The sequence below is a fragment of the Rattus norvegicus genome, chromosome 8 (assembly GCF_021556685.1).
Source record: "Rattus norvegicus strain SHRSP/BbbUtx chromosome 8, alternate assembly SHRSP_T2T, whole genome shotgun sequence".
Lineage (NCBI taxonomy): Eukaryota > Metazoa > Chordata > Mammalia > Rodentia > Muridae > Rattus > Rattus norvegicus.
Window position 1 is genome coordinate 79,025,201 of NC_141541.1, and position 20,436 is coordinate 79,045,636.

Below are 20,436 nucleotides of genomic sequence, written 5' to 3' on the forward strand. Positions count from 1 at the left end.
AGCCGTCTTAGCAGCCCTAGAATAGTACAATTCTAAAAGTGTGTGGAGTGCTGGTGATAAAGTAGATTCTATAGATAGGAATTCCCTTTATAGACTTCTTTTCAGGAATACATCTGATACTGGGAATATAGAAGGAAGAAGTACATTTAGTGAGCATTTGGAGGGAAAACAAGATTTTGTTTTGAGGTGATCTCACACTGTAACCCATACTGGCCTGCAGCTCATTATACGGCCACAGCTCAGGCTGGACTCAAAGTCATGGCAGCTCTCCTATCCCAAACTCTGAAGCACTAGGATTAGAAGAGGCATGGGACACTATATGAGGAGGCGACAGCATTTTTATGATATGATATCTTTATTGCTTGTTTCCTTCCTAATATGTAAACTTTTCAGTCTTAAGTTGTAATAAAACAACTGTCACACAAATCAATGATCAGAGTCCTGTATGTTTATATTATCTTTTCAAGTAATAGATAAGAGCCTGGATAATTAATACAATTAGTAGGATTAGTTAATGAAAGTCATGTACATATCATTTTATATGCTTTTCTTGGAAGATAATTTTGTAATTATATTTATGTACAGAAAACTTAGTGTACATTTAGTGGTGAGTTTAGTGGTGAGTTCTTTAGCCTTGACCTTTTCCAGCTTGGCAATGCGAGCCACAGACTTAGGACCCAGGACGTTGCCTCCCCAGTGGCGGCAGATCTCATCATATCTGTCATTATAATTGGTCCTAACAGCTTCCACCAGCTTAGCCAGAGCACCCTTGTCTTCCGAGTTGACCTGTGTGAAGGCAACAGTGGTGCACGTCTTCCTGTGGACCAGGCGCCCCAGCCTGGCCTTTCCCTTGATGATGCAGTAGGGCATCCCCATCTTTCGACACAGGGCAGGCAGGAAGACCACCAGCTCAATGGGGTCCACATCATGGGCAATCACCACCAGCTGAGCCTTCTTGTTCTCCACTGAGGTGGTGACTATATTGACCTCTGCTTGGAGGACAGGCGGTCTCTTAGCTGAGATGTCCCCTTTGACAACAGCTTTCTTCTCAGCATGGGCCATAAGCCTTGCTTCTTCTCCTGCTTTGTCTCTGGCCTGTACTTGTGGGTGAGCTTAAGCAGCTGAGTCGCTGTTTGCCTGTCCAGGGCCTGGGTGAGCTGGTTGATGGCAGGAGGTACTTTGAGCCGCTTATAGAGGATGGCTCTTTGCCGCTGCAGCCTGATGTAGCAGGGCCATTTGACGAAGCATGTGAGATCTCTTTTGGGCTAGGTGTCCTGCCCAATGCTGAAGTTCTTGGGCCTTTTCTCAAACAAAGGATTGACCACCTTTTTTGGCCTCCTGTTTCTTGACGACGGTGGGGGCTGGGGCCACCTTCTTTCCCTCAGCCTTCAGTCTTTTGGGCATCTTGCTCGGCTGGAGGAGTGAGCTTTAAGTGCTCTTATATTGTCTTTTGTTTTTGGTGTGTGTGTTCATGTGTGTGCATGCATATGTATGCAAGTGTGTGTTCAGATGGAGGGCCAGGGATTAATGTAGGTCTTCCTTGTTGCTATCTCCTTTTGTCTGAGACAGGATCTTTAGCAATTTAGCTAGAATGGTTGACTAGCTGGCCCCCCAGGATCCTCCTGTCTCCGAAGTGCTTCCTTTTATGTGAGATAAGAGATCCAATACAGGTCTTACACATCAGGAATTTGACCAACTGAGTCATCTCCCTAGCTTAGACCATTGTTTTGTTTGTTTGTTTTTGAGACAGGGTCTCTATGTAGTCCTGGCTGTCCTGAAACTTATTACATAGACCAGGCTGGTCTCAAACTCACAAAGATCCTCCTGCCTCTGTCTCCTGAATGCTGGTATTAAAAACATATGCCACTTTGCCCAGCCCCTAGTCTATAATGTAGCCTTATAAAAACTAGCTTTAATTTTTAAAAATGTGATATATATGTATATATATATAAAATCAATTTTTATTGTGCTACATTTTGAAGAACTTTGTCTGAGAGACTCATTCCTTGCCCCCGCCTCCTCTGATTTTTTTCTTTTCTTTTTCCTTCCTTTCTTCCTTTTACCATTCTAAGGAAGAACCGAGTGAGTGGTGGTTAAAGTTTATGTGAATGGCTTCCAGCCTGAGAACATTCTGGTTTCAAATCTCTTTACTCACTATTAACTGGAGCACAGCTGAAAAAGTTATATATTTTTAAATGGAGTAAATGTAGACTTATTGAGGAAAAGTGACATAGAACTCTTGAGAATGGGAGAAAAAGAAAGACTGAAAAAATATTGACCTGTCTCTGTGACAGTGAAGTTAGTAATCTCTGTCAGTTACTCATGTTCCAGAATGAGGCTTTTATACTGAACTGCACCGATTCACAGTGGAGAATACATACGCTCTCCTCAGATAGAGGGTTCAGGGTCAATAAAGCAACCCACTTCATTGGACATTTGACCATGCCAAAGCTGTAAGTGACTCAAAGCGTCTATCAGCACCCTGCCCTGATTTTACATGGCAGATGAATAGGTCCAGAAAGAATCCTTTCCTGGCATGCCTACGAATGCTTCTCTTAATTATTACAAGTGCCACCACTTGTGGTATTTTTAGAAGTCCTGTCTAAACAATTTACAGCTATGAATATGTTATAAAGAAACCGTTATTTTGTATCCTTATAAAAGATGAATGTGCACTCAATGGATTTCAAGACAAGTTATCCCAGCAGGTATGAGCAGCGCTCACCCACCTTCACTAACCAACTGGCTGTTGTCCGACTGCTTACAGGAGATGATCTTCTCCACCAGCTGGTTGTAGCTGCAGTTGCCAACAGCTCTTACAATGTCATCGATCTGGAAAACACATGATGGTCCCACTAGTCCCGGAGAGATTGGAAACAGTAACAAAGGTAAGCCCTGCACTCTGAAAGCATGTTTTCTAATAACAACATTAAATGGAAATGCTTGGGAGAAAGACAGCATGGAACCTTGAAAAGCAGTTTCATACCCATCATGAAAACTACTGCAGTGATATTCGAATTGTGCAAAAAATGATAGTTATTTCATGCAACTTTAAGACTATAAAGCCTTTAAACACTTTTAGACTTTAAAGACTTAAAGACTATAGAACATTTAAGCCACTATAATACATGAGATATTCAGGAGAAAAAAGTAAGAAAATTTCAGGGGGGTAGAGATCTGACTCAGAGCTAAAAGCACTGGCTGTTTTCTCAGAAGACCTGGGTTATTTTCCTAGCACCCACATAGGTGTCACAACTGTCTGCAACTCCACTTCCAGAAGCCAACACCATCTTTTGGTCTCTGAGGCACTGCACAAACACAGTATACAAACATACATGCAGACAGAACATCCATACACATAAAACAAAAATAAATTTAGAAAAAGAAAAATTTAGTGTTCAGATAAAACACAGATGTTTTCAAACAGCATGGTGGCACATGCCTGTGCCCTTGATGCTGAACCCTCCTCCTCCCATGACAGCTTCAGGCTTATCTTACTTTCTTTTTCTCCTTCTTTCTCTCTTTCTTTCTTCTTTTTCTTTCTTTCTTTTTTTTTTTTTTGAGAGGGAGGTCTCATAAGTTTCAGGCTGGCCTCAAACTCAGAATGCCCATGCTGTCTGCCCACTACTTTTATTAATTTTGAGGCATTCTTTTGTCCTTACAATCTCTCTATATAATTATATTTTATGTGTGTCTCTTATCAACATAAAAAAACAAATCTGCTTTAATCCAGCTCACAATCATTGTCTTTTTAAGTATTTGCTGAGGCCAAACTCAATAACAAAGCAAGACTTATTACAAAATTAAAGACAGAAATTGTTATTTTCTTTTTTGAACAATTAATGTTGGGTCTTTGGAATACTTTCATTCATTCTCCTTTTAATTTCTGTTATTTTTGCAGAGTTTAGAAGGTTTTAGTATCCAAAAATGTTTGTTATTTGTTAATCACCAGTAACTTAGATTTATCAATGTTATATACATTATATCTAGTTTTTCTTTATACTTGGAGTAATTTTACTTCTTGTCCAAATGCTTATATATTTCTACTAACAAAACCCTAGTAATAGCAAATTTCTAAAATGTAATTTGAAAACAACTTTGCTTCATTCTTGAAAAATGATTTTACAAGGACAGAATTATGTGTTAGTGTCTGCCCTTTTCAGCTCACTGATTGCTACAGAGGGTGTGGTGGCCTGTACATTTATGTAGCCTTAGCACTTGGAAGGTGGAAGCAGGTGGATCAGGAGTTTAAGGTGATTCCTCTGTTATATAGGAGTTTGAAGCCATTCTAGGATGAATGAGATCCTAGCTAAAAAATAAAATAAAATATTAATTATCAATCATTTAGAAACATCTTCTCAAGTGACTGAATTCTAGTGTTCATTATCCAAAAGGATATATTTATTTGCAAGATAGTTTTCTCTTTTGAGACAAGGTCTCTCTCTATGTAACCCTAGCTGTCCTGGAATTCTCTCTGTAGATCAGGAAGAGGCCTGCCTGTCTTCCAAATGCTGGTAGTAAATATGGGCACTACTACACCCAAGCCATAGCTATTTAGAGACCACAGAATTAGAAGTGAAAGAAGCATCCAGTTTTGAGGGGTTTTAAAGTTTTTGCCTTCTCTTGTTCTCTTCTGAGCATCAAGATTTGTTAGAAAACAAGGGAATGGAACAGATCTAAAGCACTTAGACTTCTCTTGAGAACCTCTGTTTAGACCAGAAACACCTCTGTACTACACTGAAGTTCATTTTTTTCTGTAAGCATATTATTTCCCTGTGGACTGGACAACTTATAGCTAGCTACACATACAAACAGGTGATTTGAGTTTAGTTTAATGTCATGTTATTCACAAGAAGTAAAACTACCTGGCATTGCTACCTGTCAGGACACACCTGGCATGTGTAAAATGCTGGGTATGGTTGACTTTTGGTGACATCCTTCGTGAAAGAGTACCGATTAACACAGATATCCTTGTTAAAGTGAACTATCTACCACTCTACTGCCCAGAATACCAGTTGCTTTTAGCAATAGACGGGGATGGAGGGTATGGGCAAGCCTCTGCTACCATGGCCTCTCTCTCTCAATAGCTAATGAAGCCACAATGTATCCATCAGTTAATATTTATTAAGCACCTACTGTGTGCAACACACTATTCTAAATGCTGAGACATAAGATCCCAGGCCCACAGAATAAACATTTATTGAGAAATTATAGTCAGCCAGGTAAAGATAATAATTGTAGTTAATGATAAATGGTAAAAACATAGTAAAGGGAGAGAAAATGGTGACAAGAGGAAGAGTAATAAGTTTAGGGAGGTCCTCTTTGACAAGATAATATTTGACAAGAACTTTTGATATACAAAGAACCAAATATGTGAAGATCTGAGAAAACAAGGTACCAGGAGAATAGGAGTCCACAGTGAATATTAATCCATTCACTGCAAAACTGAGCTGGGCTGAGAGTGCAGACTTGCCTGGCAAGCACAGGGCTCTGGGTTTCATGCCAGGACCTACAGCAACATTAGCAGCTCTGAGAGGAACAAGCTGACCTGCTTAGCCAAGAGAAAAACAGAAGTGTCTCTACAGTAAAGTGAGAATGTCAGAGAAAGGCAGGAAGTGGTGTTAGGCAGAGTCGGAGTCATGACCATCCTGGACTACAGAATGAGTGCCAGGTCAGCCTGGGAGACCATACGGGCCTGGCCACAAAAACGAAAACAAAACAAGTGCCCATTATGATTTCACCTTATTCCAACTATGTTAGAGAGTTAAAACAAATTGAACAAAAAAAGGTGTGTGTATCACTTTTCAAATGAGTATCAAGATAGTTAATTGGTCCTGAATAATTTTTCAGCAAATAACAGAGCAATGGGATATTGATAGGCAATTAAATAAACAAATAAATTTAATTAAGTATATAATTATTTTATATATAAAATTAAGTACAACATATACAAATATTAAATATATAATATTATCTATTATATAATACCACATATAATAATCATTATATACAATTATTAATAATATAATTAATTTATAATATCAATTAACAATATATAATAAACAATGAATAACAATTATTATATACTATATAAAATGTATAAAATAATATATACTGTTAAATATAAATTAACTATATATCATCTATAATTAAATATAAAAACCAAAACAATTTAGAATATATAAATTAAATATAAATACAAATACAAATATATATGTTTAGAATAACTTCCTGCATTTGTATTTATGTAACTGAAACATTTTTATTTTATGTATATAAATGTTTTGCCTACACGTATGTCTGTGCCCCAGTGGTATGTTGGTGGTTGCATGGGTCAGAAGAGGGCACTGGACCCCCTGGAACTAGAATTACAGAGAGTTGTGACCTGTCTACAGTAGCCAGTGCTCTTGACCACTGAGGCCTCCCTCCCTCCAGCCCCCTGTGTTTATATAACTCAAATTCTACTTACCTGAGGGTCCACTAACCACCCATGATACAAAGGAATATCTAGAAGATCAAAGACTATGCACTCTGGTGTGTACTCGAAAACTCGTACCCCAGTGAACCTGACATTCACATCCAGGCCTGTCTGCAGTTTGTGCAAGATTGCCATAGCATCGCTCATATTCTGCAAATACAAAGGAAAGAAGCAGAGTTCAGAAGAATAATTACTATTAAAAAGTTGTGGTGGCATGTGCCTGTAGTCCCCATACGGTTCTCATTTAAGCCCAAGACTTCCAGACTACCCTAAGCAACACAGCAAGACCCTGTTTCTAAAAACAGTAAAAAAGACCTGTTATTTCCATCAACACTTTTATTTTCATTTTCTGATTTTATTTTATTCTTTTTCTTTTATTATAGTCCTACAGCACTAGGAACCCAACCCAGGGGTTTGTGCATACAGATAAACCACATCTTCAGCCCTGAGCAGACCTTTATTAAGTATGTACTGTGTACCAAGTACTAACCTGAGTTCTAGTAAACAATAGTGAATACACCAGGACTTCTGCTGTCAGGTAATTAGTGCTACTACAAGAGATGGCCATGTAAACATACAACAGGATGCTAAGCATTAACAAGAAAGACTGAGCAGTATGAGGCTGTGCAGTGGCAGAAGGTAGACTAGGTTAGCACGTGCTTTAATCCCAGCACTGGTGAGGCAGAGGCAGGCAGATCTCTCTGAGTTCAAGTCCAGCCTGGTATACAGAGCAGGTTCCAGGACAGGCAGGGCTACCCAGGAAAACCTGTCTTGGAAAGCAAAGGGAAGAAAAGAAAGAAAGGAAAAGAGAAAAGATAAGGAAAGATTAGAAAAGAAAAAGGATAGAAGGAAGGAAAAAAAGACAAGAGAGATGAAAATAAAAAAAAAAAGAAAAGGAAAAAAAAAACAAGTTCTGAGAAGCTCTGGTGGTAGTGGTGGGAACCCTTCCAGACAGAAGGGAACACTAATTACAAGCACGCGCGCGCGCACACACACACACACACACACACACACACACACACACACACCACCACCACCACCACCACCACCACCACCCACACACCACCCACCACCACCACCAAGAACAACAACCACTACCAAAGGAACAGCGATGTAAAAATGGGCGTATTACACTGCCTGTGGACAGCAAGGAGCTCAGTAAGTGAAGATCTAAATAAATGAGGGGAGTTGTAGGTGAAGTCTCAGAGACAGACAGAGAACAGATCATAAAATCTAACTGCTGAGATCAAGGGGTGAGTAAAGGTACTTGCTGTACAAGTCTGATGATCTGAATTTCATTGTTAGAACCCACAATAGAAAGAACTGATTTCTGCAATGGTGTCCTCAACTCTTACAAGCAATCTGTAGCACATGCACATGGGTGGCTACATTAATTAATTAATTAAAGATAAATTTGGTCATAAATTATTTAATGAAGATTATTTTAAAACCAGTTTTTCTGGGTTTTTAAACAATTAAATATAAGAATAAACAAGATATATCTCATAGAACAAGTAAAAGCCAACACATACTATAATTCCAGCATTAGAGAAATGGAAGCAGAAAGATAGGAAATTCAAGGCCAGGCGAAGCTTCATAGTAAGACTAAGCCTCAAAAAAAACAAAAACAAAAACAAAAACAAAACCCTGTAAAATAATTTCCTACAATTTAATAACCATCAAGAGTAATAAAACTGATAATATAGATAAATTTATAAACAAATGTTAAAGAATAAACCTCTTCCTGATTCTCAATTGATGATTATGGTATAAAATTTAAGAGTGAGGGATGATTGCTGATATACCTTTTTTTTTTTTTTCCTTTTCATTTTTTTGGAGCTGGGGATCGAACCCAGGGCCTTGCGCTTGCTAGGCAAGCGCTCTACCACTGAGCTAAATCCCCAACCCCGCCGGTAAAACTGTTTTACAATTCCTCTCAAGGGTACTGCTAGCCTAAAGAAGTATTTTAAATTTAAATACAAACCATGCTTTTATTTATTTCAGACAGTCTTGCTATATAGGCCAGGCCTTCAATTTTCAGTCCTCCACCCTGCTTCCTGATCTCTTAGAATAAATGTGATATTTGTCACAGCCAGCTTAAACAAAAGCATGTTTTGCAAACACATGAGCGCTTGCCTAGGAAGCACAAGGCCCTGGGTTCAGTCCTCAGCTCCGAAAAAAAAGAACCAAAAAAAACCAAACAAACAAACAAAAAAAAACCTGTCAGGCTGAAGGCACAGCTTAGTGGTAGAGTCCTCACTACAGCTAGCTTGTGTAAAGTTCTCATTAAATACCCTACAACTGCAAAAATAAAAATAAAAAATGCAATCCTCTTGTCATCCATGCACACCATGTTTCCTTACACTGTGAAAGTCTTTATAGGAATTTACCACATGGGTTCCAGGAATTAAATTCCTTTATGCACTGAATCATCTCAGTGAAATCATGGTGTTTGCCTTAAGCCCTTATATATCCTCTGTCTCAAAGTGAAGCAGAGCTTTCCTTCCACTCCTCAGGAGTCCAAGCCACCATAATGCAAATGCAGCCAGATTGCCTGGTGGTTTAAAGGGAACAAACATAATGCCATCACCTTCAAACACTTGTCAGGTGGATCCTTAGGCCTCCAACAGACACCAGAATGACCAGCCACTATTCTGAATTTCAGTTTTGGTGTTATCAAAAAATATCTCATTGAGTTCAGTAAGAAATTACATAAACTTTATAAGTGAAATAAATTGAACCTTACAATTTCATAACTACAAGTATTATAAAATACTATTTTTAAATGTGGACATGAGTTATTAGATTAAAAAGAGAACTTGGAAAGGGGAAGATGAACTCTAAAGGTGGGGGGAAGGAGGGGAAACACCAGTAATGAATTCATGTGAATTGGGAAGAAGGGAGCCAGAGAAGGGGCGAGAGCACGAGGGGGTAACCTAAGAACAAGCATGCATGAAAATTTCATGATAAAATACATCACTTTCTATGCTAGCTTAAAAAACCAATTAAAAATGTCATTTATTAGTTTTATATACTAGAAGCATATGTAAGATTTCATGGAGAAATTTCTACCGCTGAAAACTGTTTGAAAATCACTGCTGTAGGGGTGGTGGTGTCTGAGTGTTAAGAGCGGCATCCAAATGACATCCTCACAAAGACAGACACACAGGCAAAACATCAATGCACATGAAATTTTAAAAAAAATCGTCACTGCTCTAAGCTATAAATTCTCCTAGGAACTTTTGGGGAAGTTACTGAGTAGTAACCCAGGTCCCTCTGAGTTACGCTCCAGTCTTTTCTAATAAAATGTAAATCAGCACACAAAGTTGGCTTTAGATATAGATTACCTATAACGCAAGATGTTGGTCTTTCAATTGTATTACAAGATTACATGAACATTTAAACTCAAGAGACTTTGTAAATTAATCCCAGCATTTGGAAGGCAGAGGAAAGTAAATCTCTGTGAGTTCAAGGCCAGCCTGGTCTACATTGTGAGCTCCAGGACAGCCAAGTCTACACAGTGAAACCCTGTCTCCATAAACAAACAAACAAACAAACTCTGAAAACTAGAAATGAATTTTGTTTCCTGATGTGCATTTGGGCCTGATGATTGTTTTGTGGCTTTGTTCTTTGAGACAGGGTCTCACTGTGTAGTTCTGGTTGGCGTGGAACTCTGTGCAGGTCAGGTCTCACCATGCCCAGCTGATTTCATTTAAAAGTGAAACGAATCCCTAGTGACGTTCATTTCCTCCACAGTAGAAGTGGTGACCTTTCCTTCCTCAAAAGAAGTTAATTTTTAATCCCAGTACCCAGTGCCCACGAGGCAGAGGCAGGTGGGTCTATGAGTTTGAGGCGGCCTGGTCTACAGAGTTCCAAGACAGCCAGGGCTATATATACAGAGAAACTCTGTCTCAAAAAACCAAACCAAAACAAAAAACAAACAAAAAAGTTAAATTTCTTTTTCTTTCTATTAACAAATACTAAGAATACTGAAGAAAATGAGGCCAGCATTGGGAATGTGCTTTCCTGCTCTATCTTTGCTACAGAATAGGATCTCAAAAGAATGGGCCAAGTATGTGGACTTGTTGAAACTGTACAGCGACAGAACGTGTCCTGACACCTCAGGCAACACTTACTCAGCCTTACCCTAAGCGTAACTTGAGGACTGGCAGTACAAGGTATTGAATTCAATTCTCAGCACTGGAAAAATGATAATCCTTTAAATGATACAAGAAAGGACAAACCAACGACAAATTCACTTGAGAGTAAATTTTTCAGGAAAATGCCAAGTTATCCTGTATGGATTTATAAATGATACCAATAAATCACTAGCACATACATGCAGAGTCTAAAAATTATGGTTTTTGAACCAAATATGGCTCTGAGTTAAGAACTATTTTTACAGTTTTAAAGGGTAGTTTTGAAGAAAGAGAGAGAAAAGAAAGAACAAGCAGCAGACCTGAACTGAAGTAGCTGGCAGAGCCTAATGCACCCCTTCTCTAGTCCTGTACAGGAAAGGTTTCTTTTTTGTTTTCTTTTTTAAAAAATTTATTCTTTTATGGTATGAGTACACTGTCGCTGTCTCCAGACACACCAGAAGAGGGCATCAGATCCCATTACAGATGGTTGTGAGCCACCATGTGGTTGCTGGGATTTGAACTCAGGACCTTGGGAAGAACACTCAGTGCTCCTAACCACTGAGCCATCTCTCCAGCCCCAGGAAAGGTTTCAAACCACAGGCAAAGTTCAATGCATAAATTCATAATACAAAATTGCATGTTTTAACATAAAAGTCATATTTATTACCTGTTCATAATTTACACGTTGAATTTCTGAGATTTCTTTTGGCTTTGCCTCAAGCATGTAATCGCCTGTAAAAAGAAATTATGAATTGCCTTTAAAAAATTCTTTCTGCTTATAAAAGATTTTAATTATAAACTTAAAAAACTTACGTAAGTAAACTGTAGCTGTCTTCAGGCACAGCAGAGGATGGCATCGGATCCCATCACAGATGGTTGTGAGCCACCATGTGGCTGTGGGGAATTGAACTCAGGATCTCTGGAAGAGCAGCCAGTGCCCCTAACCACTGAGCCACCTCTCCAGCCCGACTATAAACTTTTAAACATTGCAGCAACAGGTTGCTTATCAAGTTGGCCCCTTAGTTCTAACCAGAAAGTCCAAGCTGACTGCTCGTCTTATCTAGTTTTCAGTGTCCACAGTGCAATGCTCATGGACTTTCCCTTCCTTTTTCCCTGTTTTCTTTTTTGTGGTACTGTAGACTGAACCGACTCTACCCACTGAACTATATTTCCAGACCCTTTTAAATGAAAAAAATGGGTGTATTGCCAGCATGTATATCTGTGTACATGTGTGTCTGAGGTAGAGTGTCAGAGGGCATCCTGGAGCTGCAGTTATAGGTGGTTGTGAGCTGCCATGTGGGTGCTAGGATCAAACCCAGGTCCTCTGCAAGAGCAGAAAGTGCTCTTAACCACTGAGACATCTCTCCAGCCCCCTCTTCTAGTCTTCAAGATAAAGTCTTACCAAGTTGCCCAGGCTGGCCTTGAACTAGAGCTCCTCCAGAATAACTAGACTTGGAGGTCTATGCCATAAGTCCCAACCTGAATATTCTCTTATTTTACATCTACAATATATTTTGGCATCTTTCTACAACTCATAGAGATCTCAAAGAAAACACCAACTTCGGTTGCTATATATAATTTAATTACTTCTCCAATGATTTTATAAGCTATAGATGTTATCATTTTTTAATGCATGTAAAACTTTTTAATATATTTTTAAAAACTTAAAAAATGTGGAGGACACGTTTATTATGTAGTATCTTTCTGGTCTGTCTCTTTTTCTTCACACACACACACTTTTAAGTTTTTATTTCTGTGTATGGGTTTTTTTTTTTTTTTTGCTGCATGTATGTCTGTGCATCATATGTTACTTCAGAGGGTAGGGAGTGTGTCAAATCCCCCGGGGCTGGAATTATAGACAGTTGTGAGCTGTTTCCTGGTGGGTACAATTGAATTGGGTCCTCTGGAAGAATAGCTATTGCTCTCTCTGTATCCATGTCTCTCTGTCTCTGTCTTTCTCTGTCTGTCTGTATGTCTGTCTGTCTGTCTGTCTGTCTCTCTTTAGACAGGGTCTCACTGTGAGATTGTGGGTGGCCTCGAACTCATAGAGAGATCCACCTGCTTCTGCCTCCCAAGAGCTAGGAATAAAGACATACAATGCCATTCTTAGCATATATATATATATATATATATATATATATATATATATATATATATATATATATATAAAGATTCTGGTGTGCTTGTGTATTGAATCAGGGCTTTGAACATGCTAAGCGTGTGCTCTACCATAGAACTACATTCTATGAATTGCCTGTAAAATTATTAAATGCATATGTCTTTTCTTTAAATTATCTGTATAATTACTATCACTTTATTGAGTTGTAAAAATTCTTTTACATTTTCATCATATTTCTATTTCATTTAGTGTGTGTGTGTGTGTGTGTGTGTGTGTGTGTGTGTGTGTGTGTACCTGTGCATGCACCCATGCATGAGTGCCATGTGGAGGTCAGAGAGCAAGGTGTGGGATTGAGCGCTTTCTGCCCATCATTTCGGGCTTGGGGACTGACATCAGGTGATCAGTCTTGATGGTACCTTTGCTCACTAAGCCATCTTAATGACCCTAAAAGCTCTTTCAAAATTAGAGGAATTAGCACAATTTCTGTGATATATGTAATGGAGATTTTTTCATAGTCTTTTATCTTTCTTACACTTTATGATAGTTTGTTGTTGTTTGCTTGCTGTATTTTTCCCCAAATGGAAATAGCTATGTAGATTCTGAAAGATCCTTAGCTCTTTAGAGTTTACAGATATTTACATATATTTTATTTATCCATTATGTGTCCCCTTTTAAATGTTCAAATCTTTCAATTTAAATGGAATTTCTATTGATAGAAACAGTAAGGAATTATGATGACAGAAACAGTAAGGAATTATGTATGATAGAAACAGTATGGAATTAGCTTCTTACCCAAGTAGCTAACAAGTTAATAAAATGGCTTTACTGTAACCTTTACCTTCTACTTTGAAATAAATTTATAAAGACTACACCAAACATTCGCTTAAGCCAGTGACTCTCAACCTTCCTAATGCTGCAACCCTTTAATACAGTTCCTTCAGTTGTGGTGACTCCCAATCATAAAATTATTTTGTTGCTACTTCATAAGTGTAATTTTGCTACTGTTATGAATCATCATGCAAATATCTGATATGTGATCCACAGGTTGAGTACTGCTGTCTTAGGCTTTGCAACTCTGAAAACAAAAGAATTTCTATAGACATCAATCTAGTATTTTAAGACAGAGAAGTTATACCAGCAATGACTTTATTTTACTCATACAAGAACTATCAACTCTATGTGACACTTATTCAGATAATGAACGTGAGTGGTCTGTTTGCATCCTATATTTTTTTTTTCTTTTTTCTTTTTTTCGGAGCTGGGGACCGAACCCAGTGCCTTTCGCTTGCTAGGCAAGCGCTCTACCACTGAGCTAAATCCCCAACCCCTGCATCCTATATTTTATTGTGTTCTATGTTTCTTTTGCTTTCTTAGCTACCATGTTAGTTGGCCCAGGATGTGGAACATTAGATGAGACAGAATTAAAGGATGTTCTTACAGAAACAAAAGCTTGGGGGCTGATGACAAGACTCTTGATATTTATGTCTTTTAAAAAATATATCCTTGAACACAGAATGAATTTACTGACTCATCTTGGTGTCCCCCACCCCCACCCCGCCGTGTTCTTGATTAGAGTCATATTCATATTCAAGGCCCAGGCTAGCCTTGAAATCAGGCCTCAGTCTCTCCAGTGCTGGGATTATAGGTGGATTTTGCCATACCTGCCTGATTTACCTCTAACAAACAAAATATGATGGAGTAATGAGGTGTCACTTCTATATTAGAATACAAAATATTGTAGCTTTTACTGTTGTACTCTCTACTTTTACTCTGAAGATGTGTTCTGTGTTGTGAGGCTCCTAATGGAGAGGCTCCTATGGCGGGAGGCTTCCAGCCAAAAGTCATCAGGTAACTAATAGCTTTAGTGTCAGAACTATGAAAACCTGAGTCTTGCCATCAACTGAGTGTGTGAACAGCCACCAACTTTCCATAGCTGCATTTTCACTTGAGGTGGCAGTGCTGGTGGGCACCATGTCTGCAGTCTCCTAAGACCTTGAATGAGGCTGCCACCTAGATTCCTGACCGGAAGATGCTGTGAAAGAACAAAGGATTATTGTTTGGTACCATTAAACACTAGGATGATTTATTATCTAGCACAAGACAACTAGTGTTGTAGGCACACAATGCTGGAACCATATAGTTTAGAAAGAATTTGTACTACAGGAATCTGATTGATCAAACCCAGAACTTTGTTGAGTGGTAAGTTATGTTCTTACCACTGAATTAAACCTAGTCATTAAAATCAAATCTTTTTTTTTCTTTTCTTTTCTTTTTTTCGGAGCTGGGGACCGAACCCAGGTCCTTGCGCTTGCTAGGCAAGCGCTCTACCACTGAGCCAAATCCCCAACCCAATCAAATCTTTTTAAAAAGAAGAAATTGAACTTCTAAGAAAACACCTTTCATTTTTAGACATGTAAATAAATAATCTAAGAGTATACTTTTGTCTAGATTATCCCACCTTTGAGCCTTTGAGTACTTACTTTCAAAACATTCTCTGCATAAAAAAGATACTTGTTCCCCACAGCTCTCCATGGAGCCTGAAGGGAGATGACTGTCAGCTCTAGGACAACAGGGAGTATGCAAGACTCGTATTTCATGAAACAAAAGTATTTTTCCCCCTTCAAGTTTTAATGATTTATTATCTTTTAAAATTATGTGTGAGACAACTAGAAATATAGCTCAGCAGTTAAGAGCACATATTCTTCAAGAGGACCTGAGTTTGGTTCCTAGCACCCATATTACGCAGCTCACGACTGCCTGTAACCCAGCCACAGGACATCCTATGCCTTCTTCTGACCTCCATACGTAGGCACTGTATACACACACACACACACACACACACACACACACACACACACACACACACACACATACAGAGAGAGAGAGAGAGAGAGAGAGAGAGAGAGAGAGAGAGAGAGAAAATAAAAATGTTAAATATTATATATGTATACAGACATGTGAGCATGAGTGCCTGCAGAGGCCAAAAGACAGTGTCAGGTCTGGAAGTACAGGCAGTTGTAAGCTACCTGACATGGATGCTAGGGCTGGAATGTGAATCATTTGGAAAAGCAGTAGATGCTCTTAACCACTGAGCCATCTCTCCAGCCTTTTTTGCTTGTTTTGAGACAGGTGCTCATTACGTAACCCAGGCTAGTCTTGAACTCGGGATCCTCCTGCCTACTTCTGCAGTACAGGGATTACATCAGGTACCACTGTGTCCAGGGTATTTGTTTCGTGTGTATGTGTGTGTGTGTGTGTGTGTGTGTGTGTGTGTGTGTGTGTGTGTACAGAGGCCAGAGGTCAGTCTCTCCTGTTGATCCTTGTGAGCCCTCTACTCTGAGTTCTGAGACAGGGTTCCTCACTGGGATCCAGCATGCATCTAGCAGGCTATGGTAGCTGGCCACTGAACCCCAGGAAGCTTCCTGTTTTGGTTTCCCCAGAAGTGTAAAGCCAAGTGCTTCTACCATGCCCAGCTTTGTGACCTGGGTTCTTGGGGGATCAAACTGGTGTCCTTATGCTTGTTTTTCAGGTACTTTACTGACATGGATGCTGGAACCTAAACAGATAGGCGAGCAAGTGCTTTGAAAGGCGAGCGGCTAGGCTCTGCAGCTGGCCACAGAGTGCTTCCAGAGCAGTTACAAGGCCTTTGTGAAACAGCCGAGACAAAGAGTGCTCTTTTAAAATGGGTTGTTTTAAAAGATAAACATGTCAGATTGGTTTTAGTAGGAAATATGACTGGTAACTAACAAGATTATAAAAAAACCCTAAGTAATATAATGTGTGGTTGTCTATAAAAGAATATATATACTCATATATATACATATATATACACACGTATCTATGTGTATGTTTATTTACTTTTTTAATGTTGAGGGTAAGATCTAGTACTTCACACCTGCTAGACAATGGCATGGCTTACCCCTGAATTATATCCCAGCCCTGTGAGATTTTTAAGTTAGATGAAGGATGAAACTGATGCTTTCAGAGGAGTATACTGGTACATAGGCTACCCTGGTAGAAGAATGCTAAGAACTTTCAGCATCTGAATATCAAGGATAGAATCTGGCAAGTAGACAGTTAATCCCAAATGAGCTCAGGAAAGAAAACATAGTTGTAGCTGGAGGGGTGGTTTAGAGGTTAGGAGCATTGGCTGCTCTTCCAGAGGACCCAGGACACCAGCACCCACATGGTGGATCACAGCCATCTGTAACTCCAGTTCTAGGGGATCTGATGCCTTCTCTGGCTTCTGCCTGCACCAGACATGTACATGGTGCATATATACACATGCAGCAAGCAAAACTTTGATACACATGCAAATAAATAAAATCTTTTAAATGAATAAAGTGACATCAGGTGGAAGTGTCACATGCCTTCAGTTTCAGCACTTGGGAGGTAAAGGCAGGCAGATCTCCGAGTTTGAGGCCAACGTGGTCCACAGAGTGAGTTCCAGGACAACTGTGGCACACAGAGAAACCCTGTCTTGAAAAACAAACCAAATCAACCAACCAAACAATGACAAATAGTTAACTGTGGCCAAAATTAAAATGTCTTAATACTGGTCTACTTTTATAGTTCATATTCACAAGGTAATTTTTAAAACATCAAAAATGCTACCATCCTGTTTTTATTACTGTACTGTACTGTACTATACTATTCTTGTTGTCTTAGAGCTGGGTTTTCAATTTGTAAATGATTGTCCTTCCTAATCTGCCGGAAAGATGAAGGTCAGGCACCTCTCTATGTTTTAGGCAACCAAAGAGATGACCAGATGTTGTCTGACTGATGGTCGCTTATAATAACAATAGCTGGGGCAGGAAGTAAGGGAACGACTTCTGGGCAGGCAGTATACAAGACTGATGCAAGAGAAGTGGGAGAATCGAGGAAGGGACAGAAGAAATAGCATGGAGTTAGCTACTAACCTTTGTCCTAATTTTTAACTATCTCATCTCCCACACGGTTCTCACTACCTGCTTACATCTCCATGGGTCAGATGCTCAGTAAATACGTTTGCTGATAAAGAGGGAAGAGACAAGTAAAGGACTGTCAAACACTGTTGTGCTGCATTGTGCTAACACCTATCTTGCCAGGGTATAGTGGGCCAAGGCAGGAGGATTACTGAGCCTGGGAGTTTAGAAGCATGGCTAAACTCTGAGATATAATGGAGAGAACAAGCCTAAGAACCCAAGAGGACCGATGTTAGCCATCACTGGGTTTAGCTGGAGTTAAAACTGTTGTTTGGATAGAAAAGATTTCCATTTGTATCTTGGAGTAACTAGTGATAAAACAGCCAGGCTCACTAGGCTTATGATAGAATTGGTGAGGTGAAGTGGCTCCCCCACCCTACCCACCTTCCTGTGATAAAATGCATATTTTGTAAGCCGTTGTACTCTGGATATGAAGCATTTTTGCATAGCATTGTGATACTATACGGTTTGTCCTAGTTTTATAGTATCTGTCCATCATCCAGAGTTGGCTGCTGAACCCATACAGCTGTGAAGTCTTGCCTTTGTTCGAGCAAACTGTTTTTCAGTTACGAATGAACATCTTAAGATGTTCTTCCTTTAAGCCTGCCTGCCCTTCTTTTCTTCCTTCCCTCCCTCCCTCCCTCCTTCCCTCCCTCCCTCCCTCCCTCCCTCCCTCCCTCCCTCCCTCCCTCCCTCCCTCCCCCTCTCTCTTTCTCTTTCTCTCTTTCTCCCAAACAGAGTTTCTCTGTGTAACCATAGCTGTCCTGGAACTTGTTCTGTAGACTAAGCTGGCCTTGAACTCAAAGATCCACCTACCTCTGCCTCCAGAGTGCTAGGATTAAAGTATGTATCACTATGCACATCTTATATATTTTTTAAAAGATTCATTTTTAATTTTTATTTATATACAGTGTATGAGTTAGCATGAGTGCTTGCCATGCATGTAGGTACCCATGGAAACCAGGAGAGGTTGGATCCCTTGGATCCAGCCTGGAGTTACAGGCAATTATGAGCTAACTGACATGAGTTTTGGGAACCAAACTCAGTCCCCTGGAAGAGCAACAAGTACTCTTAACTACTACAGCCATTGCTCTCGTCCCTGGAATTGTGGTGTTTTTTTTTTTTTTAAAGAAAAACATTCAAATATGGCATTAGGCTATCTGTGTAATAGCAGCTATAGCATTTTTGTGAAGTTCAGATCATGTCACCGCTGTGTCCAGTGTCCTCACTGAAATCACAGCTCATTCACAGCAAAAATGTTAGTCTTTACATCAGCCAATTTGGGTCCTTTCCAATCTGAATCCATTGACTCTGATCCCATCTCATGCCATCTCCCTGCCCTCTTTGTATTCTACTTAGCATCCTCTTGGCTCTTTAAAGTCCACTAATCTACCCTTTATCTATATATATTTAAGGATTTTGAGTAATTTACCTATAACTATGAGGTCTGCACACAGTAAACATAATTAATGAATATGAAATATATATGTATGTGTGTATATATATTTATATTTTTTCTAAAAGCCCCACTTTCAATTTTTTCTTTTAAACTCCCCCTTATTGATACAGGTGATCGAGAGCAATCACAAGCTGTGCCAATTGTCTTAACATATGACATTACTGGGACTGAGTTTCTAAATTTATAAAAGGGGCCACTACTGACATACCAACAGCCTTGCCCCCAAAATGGTTATCAAACAGACTTTTATGGAAACTGGTACAAGAACAGCTGGAGGCTCAACATATAGAAGAGTCTCCTAGCCCACGGAATCCCCCTGTGTTTTGTAAAAAAGAATTCAGAAAAATGGAGAAGAATAATGAATTTAAGAATAGTTCATGGGGCTGGAGAGATGGCTCAGTGGTTAAGAGTACTGACTGCTCTTCCAGAGGTCCTGAGTTCAATTCCCAGCAACCACATGGTGGCTCACAACCATCTGTAATGGGATCTGATGCCCTCTTCTGGTGTGTCTGAACACAGCTACAGTGTACTCATATACATTAAATAAATACATCTTAAAAAAAAAAAAGAATAGTTCATAGATAATTCAGCCATTGGGTCCTTTACAGCCTGGACTTCCTTTACCTAAATAATTGACTTGAAAGACTGCTTTTTCACAATACCTTTGCATGAGCAGGATAGGGAAAGGTTTGCTTTCTCAGTACCTACTCTGAACAACAGTGGTCCAATTAGAAGATACCATTGGAAGGTACTTCCATGGGGAATATTAAGTAGTCCAACTTTATGTCAATATTTTGTGCAACAGCCATTGGAAATAATTCATAAGCAATTTCCTCAATCTATCATTTATCATTACACGGATAACATTTTGTTAGCTGATTCTGATGAAAATATTTTAGAGAAAAAAATGTTGAAAGAAACATAGGGAATTTTGCCAAGTCGAGGGTTACAGATTGCTCCAGAAAAAATACAAAGGGGAAAACCATGAGGAGGGGGAAGAAGGTAGAGAGAGGAGAAAGCCATTATGGGTTAGATGAATCATAAAAACATAGCCATGAGGGCTAGCCAATTGGAGCTAAAAGCTGCCCAGATAGAACAAATTATAACTTGGGGTTACTGATGGAGAAGTAGGTTCTAATGGCACAGAGGGTAGACATCTGCCCAGCTCTAGTGCCGATTAAGGCCTAGTGTAAATATAAAGGGTGTGTGTCGTTATCTGGAAACTGAATGATCAAAGGCAGGGTAGAAACCCCCAGATTGAGAGGAAGTACTTTCTA

At 39.4% G+C, this 20,436-nt stretch overlaps 1 protein-coding gene and 1 long non-coding RNA gene across 11 annotated transcripts in view; one reads left to right on the top strand and one right to left on the bottom strand.

Annotated features, from left to right (window-relative positions):
- Mindy2 (MINDY lysine 48 deubiquitinase 2) overlaps nt 1-20,436 on the bottom strand; it is a 72,913-nt gene that overhangs the window by 35,907 nt on the left and 16,570 nt on the right. For 4 of the 6 annotated variants that reach the window (XM_087562816.1, NM_001429419.1, NM_001429420.1 and 1 more), the window contains 3 exon segments: nt 11,285-11,349; nt 6,470-6,628; nt 2,730-2,832 (listed from right to left, as the gene is read on the bottom strand). In XM_087562816.1, coding sequence (XP_087418942.1) covers nt 2,730-2,832; nt 6,470-6,628; nt 11,285-11,349 — 327 coding nt within the window. 6 annotated transcript variants of the gene reach the window in all.
- Nucleotides 1-20,436, top strand: part of LOC102551907 (uncharacterized) — a 50,506-nt gene that overhangs the window by 15,871 nt on the left and 14,199 nt on the right. For all 5 annotated transcript variants that reach the window (XR_015627819.1, XR_015627821.1, XR_015627818.1 and 2 more), the window contains one exon: nt 2,768-2,888. This is a non-coding gene — a long non-coding RNA (uncharacterized LOC102551907). The remainder of the gene's footprint in view (nt 1-2,767; nt 2,889-20,436) is intronic.